At 40.0% G+C, this 7,538-nt stretch overlaps 1 protein-coding gene across 1 annotated transcript; it reads right to left on the bottom strand.

Moving 5' to 3' along the window:
* Positions 1 to 2,711: 2,711 nt before the first annotated feature.
* On the bottom strand, positions 2,712 to 6,895 carry TUSC1 (tumor suppressor candidate 1). Its single transcript, XM_036737571.1, has one exon. It carries the CDS (start codon positions 6,893 to 6,895, stop codon positions 6,173 to 6,175), a length of 723 nt encoding a protein of 240 aa, XP_036593466.1. The 3' UTR covers positions 2,712 to 6,172.
* Positions 6,896 to 7,538: the final 643 nt, after the last annotated feature.

Below are 7,538 nucleotides of genomic sequence, written 5' to 3'. Positions count from 1 at the left end.
TAATGTACTGTCAGGCCAATGAGAAGGAAGATATACCTAGCTTTAAAAGATCCTGTTGGCCCTCACTCAAGGCCTCTGGCCTTGAAAAGCCACTGACCCAATTTATTGGTTACTGCTAGTTACTACTAATAAATTGATCATGCTGGGACCACTGTCTCTCAGTTAACCTTAATTTTCAAACCTAACAGTGTTTTAAATGACAAAGACAAAAATAAAAAAGTATCTGTCCTCAAGGAACTTGTGTTCTATGGTAGAAACAACATATACTTGTAGAGGTAGATAAAAAAAACACATACAAAGTAAATATAATATTTAGGGGGAGAAGAAACTAATAACTAGTGGACTAGAAAAGGCCTCACACAGATGGTAACCCTAGAAATGAATTTTGAAAGCCTGGAGTTCTAAGATGCAGCAGTGAAGAGGAAAGGTATTACTGGAATAGTGGACAGTCTGTGTAAGGGTACAGAGAACGAGGTGAAATTCTCTGTGTAAAACAGCAAATAAGGCATTTTGGCCAGGCTGTAGAATTTGTGAAGGGGAGTAATAGTAGTGAGTATGGAAAGGCAAGCTGTAGCTAGGTTATAGGCTTTAAATTCCAAAAAGAAAAATATATACCATCCTGGAGAAAACTGGTGGCACTGAAACTTTCGGAACAAAGGAGTTTCATGGTTAGGCCTATACTTCAGGAATATCATTTTGGTAGTTGTGGGAAGGATGAATTGGAAAGGGTAGAGACTAGAGAGGAGACCAAAGGGAAACTATTCTAATTGTCCATGTGAGAGATGATGAGGGCCTAAACTGGGGTGATGGTGATTAGAATGGAAATGAGACCTGTTGTAGAGGGAAAAATCAATAAGCCTTGATAATGGTTGGTTACGGAGGATAAGGGAGAGTGAAGACTGATGTTAAGATTACAAACCTAGATGACTGAAAAGCAACCCAAGCTTTCCTTGAATACTTCTGTAAAGGAAGAACCATTACCTCATAAAGATATTTCAGTGGGCATTTTTTTTTTGGTAATTTAGTTGTTTCAGTCACGTCCAACTCTGTGACTCCATTTAGGATTTTCTTGGCAAAGATATCAGAGTGATTTGCCATTTCCTTCTCCAATTTCAGTTTTAAACAGCTTTAAAAATCTTTCCTTACAGCAAGCTGAAATTTGCCTCCACAATTTCCACATATTGTTCTTGGTTCAGCCCTCTGGGGCCCAACAGGACCAGTCTAAGCCCTCTTCCATATAAAAGATTTTCAAATACTTTAAAAAGCTATCATATTTTCCCTGAGTCTTCTTTTCTTCAGGCTAAACTATGCCAGTTTATTTGCCCAATCTTCAATAGCATAATGTTCTAAGCAACTAAGCTAATAGGACAAAATATTGTAGTCAGCATTAGCTAACGTTTCAGCACATCAAAGCTGTTTCAAATAGTACTATAACAAATCCTAAAATTTCATAAAAACTCCATTGCTATCATAGTGCTTTATATCAGTGTCCTATCACTTGTATCAATTCACGACCTCTCTCTTTTCTCCCTTTCCGACAGAACTTGTGGTTCTTTTATTGCTCTCCTTCTCTGTGTCTATTCTTTCTGCTCTTTTTCCCACCACTATGTTATTTGAGCACCTTATAAAGGAATACAAAGGAAAAATAAAAATACAAATTAAAAAATAAATAAAATACAAAAAAGACATCAACAAAGAGAGTTAAGACAATTTTCAGTTATTATTTTATTATTATTCAGCATTATTTTATTTAGGAAAGCCATCTTTTTTAAGTCACACATTCAATGGCATGCCCTTTAATCAAAAAAAAAACTCCATAAATTTTTAAGGATAAATATAATCTTGGACTAAGTCTAAAAAATGAGATAAAGTTATCAAACCACAAAAAACGTATAGTTACAAAAAACAGTAATCAACAAAATGATGAAAACTATAACTAAAAACAATCTTAAAAAGAGTTTTTCATGGAAAGAAGACTCAAATAAACTAATACAAATGAAGCTGGTTTTAGTTCAGGAACAATTTAAGAACTCTTGTGCCATTAGATATACAAAAAGACGAATATGGGACAAAGCTTTCTTTAGAGAGAAATTTTTAATGATTTCAATTGTTTCAAAAGAGCATATGAATTTTAAAAAAATTGTATCAACACTAAGCTGACTGCACAGCCGATTTTCCCCTTCTATATATTTTCATTCCAATTTAACAGTTATGCATAAGGTTGAAAAGAGGAGTTGGAAAAAAGAAGTCTAATCAGATACTGCACATTTACTGAAGCTAAGTTGTTTTGTTTTCATTAAAAGGAACAATTTGGAATTCAAAAATGGTGGCATAAGAAAATATTTCCACATGCAAAAGTATTTTTTTTCCAATCATGGAACCTTATCTTTAAAGTTTTTTTTTTTCACTGATTCACTATGAAATTAAAAAAAAATGGAATCAAAGCCAAGTATCATATACAATAGTAAATTACAAAAATGAAGTCAAGGATAACTCCAAGAACCTACATTTAATTTCCTTAGGAGAATAATAATTGAACTATTTCTTGGCAAGAATGCCTTTGGTCTTCAAACTGACTGTCAAGGCTGAGAGAAGTTAAATGATTTGCCTAAAGTTACATGAGTAGTATTCAAGCAGGATTCAAGCCCAGGTTTTTTGACATCAAATATATCACTCTTTCCACTATGCCTAAGCATTCCAATTGTATTTGAAAAGCACTTAAAATATTTTCAGAGCACTTCTATATATATAATATGCCGCTAATTATTGAGTTTTTGCTCCAATAAAAAGTAATGGCATTATCTAAACATTATCATTTACTTTAGAATACTCTTTATGGTCACATTTGAAAATGGATGTGTCTGAATATCCTAAAATTCACATCAAATAACTACCAGACTGTGAAGACTAAAAATAACTGAAGTGGAAAAACATTTTCTCCATTTTATTTATCCTCTTGCTCAACTCCTCTCTCTCTGTCACACCATTCATGCTGGTAATAAAATGCTCATGCTATGACTACAACGAGCCAGAGCAAAGTCACAGGTGGATAAAATACAAGTGCTCTCTTTAATTTGTACACCGGATATATGAGAGGTATAAAGATTTTTTTAATAAGAAAAAGTAGAGTTACAAAACTGTTTTTAATTGTTTGTACCACTTATCAAGACTTGCCAAAATGTGCTTGCCAAATTCTCCATTAGAATCTCTAATGAGAAGCAGTCTTGTTACCTGGAAGCAAAATCTCTATTTTTACATGCCATCAGAAAAGGAAAGAAAAAAAAAACCCAAAACTTTTTTGTAGTTTGTACTATTACTTCATTATAGTGGCAGTAACCATAGACAATTAGCAAAGAAATATCTTATAACATTTAAGTAAGGCTAATAAGAAGCTTTCAAGTATATCATAGAGAACAATGCACCGGAATTTGTTGGAAGTTTGTCCATGAGTACTACTTTTCAATGGTTAGAGACACAAGATATCATTATTAAGCATCAGTGATTTACTTGGCAATCTTGTAATGCTCTGAAAAGATCAGGCACACAACATCTGTAATCCCTATTACAAGGAAGGTTGAGACAGATGGATCACTTAAGTTCAGGAGTTCTGAGTTGCAGTACACCAAACTAGTTAACCTTCAGCACCGAGACAGGAGCTCCAGATGGGGGCCAGGTACCAGACTGTCTAAAGAGGCCCCAACCTACTTAGGTCCAAAACAGAGAAGGTTTAAGTACTCAGTGATCAGCGGGATGCGGCATGTCAGTTAGAAAATGTGGTTAATCAATCTCACCAAGTATACTGTTTCATGTTCTACACATGTGGCTTTTAATAATAATCTTTACTTCCATTCAATGTCTAAAAGTTCACCTAAACTGATAAAAATTAAAAACATTAAAGTGTCATAACTTGCAATTATGTATTAACTAGTTTTCCACTTTGGACGCTACATATCTATTGGCTTAACTAAAACTCCCAAAGACTTTATGCCCTTAAAATATCTATTTTACATCCTACTTTAATAATATTTTTTACAATAAAGCACTACCATATTTGATCCATTTTAGCAAACTTAAGAGTTTAAATACACATCATTTGCAAATTAATTTTATTTTAGTTTTTAGCAAGTTTTTAAAAGATGCTTTTCATAAACCATGCTTGGAAGCCTTCATAAATTATTTTGGCCACATTTTACAAAACAATTTTTTCACCAGATTGGTTTGCTGCCAGCAATCACTATTACTTATACAGTAAAAATATTTTGGAGATGTGAGTATCAGTATTTGAATGTCAGGTGTTTTTTTTGTTGTTGTTGTTCTGGAATTATTAGTCTTTTATTATATTTCCATATTCGTCACAGTTTAATGTGAACTTTGACCTTAAATGAAATACTTGACACATTTCTCCACCTGTACAAAAGTAGTAATACAATTTGGAATTAACTTCATAACTGCATTAATAAGGTAATATCCACGAGTCCCTGGGTAGAAGATATTAGTTGTATGAAAAGGTATATATAAGTCATCAAGGATGAATTTGTACTAGCCTGAAAAGCAATTTCACAGATTTTTTTCAAGACTTACTTCTACGAGTCTTCAAGATGTGACTGTTCTTGAGTATCTAAATGTGATAAGTTATAAAACTTCTCAGGAAATCATTTAGGCCAACTCCTTAATTTTATAGGTGAGAAAACTGAGGCCCAGAAAGACTGACTTGACCTAGGATTACACAGATAGTTTCAATTCCAATCCAAGTTTTGTTTTTTTTTTTTTTAAACACCAAATCTAGAGTTCTTTCCTCAAATTAAGCTGCTTCTTTTTATGTGCCATATGTGGGAAAATTGGTTCCTGTATGAAACTGAAGCAGAAAGATGGAGATCATTCTTATTGTTTCTATCCTCTTTCCAATTTCTTTTTAATACTTGATCAGAAAGGAAAGGCGGTTTGAACAACAGCCATGGACTGTATTTAACTATGTATGTGTAACAGAGAACCATTATGTACGAAATGTATGTCCATGGAAATACCATAAAGTCATATGCTACCAGAACTTTGAGATGCAGTGACTACATATATTTTCCCTAGGTGGTTTACCTGTATGTAGTTTCTCAAAAATATATATTTACCTCACTATCCTAACTGTTCAATTATACTTTTTGGTCAATTTATGACATCTAGTTAAAAATTCCAAAAGTTCTTGAATAGTAAAAAATAAACTACACTGGCTGCTAAAATATGAATGTTATAAAATCTGCTTAACTCTGAATATAATTTTTTAAAGCAAACTTATTTTGATAAAAAATACATATAAAATAGAGTACTACAAAATGTAATCTACAAATAAAGTCCTGGAAACTTTTATTAGTATACCAAAATTTTATTACATTTAACTTGTTTTATTCAAATGCCCCATAAGGCAAAAATTTTTAAATGGTCAAGGTAGATAAATCAGTACCTAGCAGAAATAAGGCTGGAACCAAAAGATAATATTAGAATGGATTACTTTCCATTAAAATGGTTTTTAAAGAAAACAAAGCTCTAAGTTTAAAACACCTATTTAAACCTCACCCACATTCAACCTGGGCCCTTTAAAAAGAATGTGTTAATGGCCAAGCTAAGCAACTCAAGAAAAATGGTTACTTCAAATCTCAAAGAACCAAAATGAGGCAAAACAATTCCTCCACAAAACTAGGGAGGGGTAAGAAGTAGGAGATAGTTCAGTCATTAAGAGGCACAGCTTGGCATACAGTTCTCTCATGCTGGTTTTGTTTGCTTTTGTTTTTAATAACTTCACCTAAATGCCACAAGTAGCATATGATGCTCTCACACAGAAAGCTGGCACTGGCAGTGGCACATGGCAGAGGCCAAGTCTCCAGCCTCTGTGTCCCCGATTGTGTGGCTCCTGCGCGGGCCTCCAGGCCTGGTTCCAGCTAACTACAGCTTAAGGATGGAACCCTCCCTGATCCTGTGCAGAAGACGGTGGAGGGCGGGAAGACTGAGGACCTGTCCATTAGCACAGTTCTCCTGTATTTCAGGAGAGACATCCAAGTGTCCTTGCATTTGGACCAAGACAAGTGTGCGGGGGTCCTGGGAGGCGGGGGAAGGAAGGGCTGGTCTCCCCGCTCCATTCCTGTCAGAAAAGCAGCCCCGCCTCCTGCTTTCTCAGGCCGCGAAACTAGAGGAGGGGTGCGGGATCTGGAGCTCCGATCTCCAGCTCAAGCCGCCCTTCTTCCTCCTCCTCCTTTGCCTCCGCCTTCTGGGCCTGGGCCCGACGATGCTGCCACTGCTGTTCGTGGTGTAGCTGCAGCAGGGCCCGGCGGTACATGGCCTCCAGCCTCTCGAGGCGGGCCCTCAGGGCCCGGGGGCTCCCAGGCTCTTCCGGGCCTTCTCCGGCTCTCCGCTCCTTCGGGTCCGCCGCAACGCCCCGGACGTGCTCGCAGGCCTCCGCGGCACCTCCGCTTTCCTCCTCCGAGTCTGGCTCGCCATGCTCCCCTCCCCCTGCCGCGGCCCGCGTGGGCTCCGTGGACTGCTCCTCGTCCTGCCGCTGCAGCGCCTGCCGGAAGAGGTTGCGGTTCTCGCGCTTCAGCCGCCGGTTCTCGAGCCGCAGGCGCCCGTTCTCCTCGCGCAGCCGCGCGTTCTGCCGGTCCCGCTCATCCCGCGCGCGGATCGCCTCCTGGTGGCTCGCTGCCAAGTCCGCGAACCGCTCCTCCAGCTGCTGCCGGGCACCGCCCGCGCGGCCTCTCCAACCGCCGCGGCAGCAGCAGCCACCACCGCCGGCCCCTCCGAACACCCGGCACAAACGCTCCTGGCCGCGGCCACAGCTACCCCCGCCATCGCCGTCGCTGCCGTCGCCGCCGCAGCCCCAACGCCTGGCGGCGGCACCACGCATGCGCCACATCGGTCCAGTACCCGACTGCCTGGCCCGCCAGCCCTGCGCGTGCAGCAGCCGGACACCCGGGGAAAAGCAGCTGCCGCTGCCGCCCGGACGCTGGAGGAAGAGGTGGCGGCGGCCTCAGCTTCTGGCTTTTGTCCAAGGGAGGCCGAGAGTTTTCTCGGTCTAAGGCGTGTCCCGTCTCATGTGGCGCGGCTACCCGCTTGGGCTCTATGCGAGTTTTGGGACCCGCTCCCGGACATTACCCACCCGGAGTTGCCTGATGATCCCCAGCCGCGCATCCCCAGGCAGTGCTGCTGCTGGAAAAGGCGGCTGCCCTGGAAGGATTGGTTAAACCAGCCCGCCAAGGCAGTGAGGCCTTGGCATCGCAGAAAGCCACCCTGATGAGCGCTTGCAACTAAGTTGCAAATACTTGGGATAAACCAAATAAAAAAAAATCCTTAAAAAAACAGAACACATAGTACAGACAGGCAGATTAGGTATCCTATCAAAGAGGCGGGGCAGCTAGGCAGCATAGAGGATCCTGGAGGAGCCCTGGAGTCAGCAACACTCACCTTCCTGAGTTCGAATTTGACTTCAGACATTCAGTCGTGTAACCTTGGGCGAGTCACTTAACTCTTGTTTTTCTCAGTCAACCCCAGAAAATATT

This window comes from Trichosurus vulpecula, chromosome 9 (assembly GCF_011100635.1).
Source record: "Trichosurus vulpecula isolate mTriVul1 chromosome 9, mTriVul1.pri, whole genome shotgun sequence".
NCBI classification, from domain to species: Eukaryota; Metazoa; Chordata; class Mammalia; order Diprotodontia; family Phalangeridae; genus Trichosurus; species Trichosurus vulpecula.
This window is presented reverse-complemented; position numbering and strand designations above follow the sequence as displayed.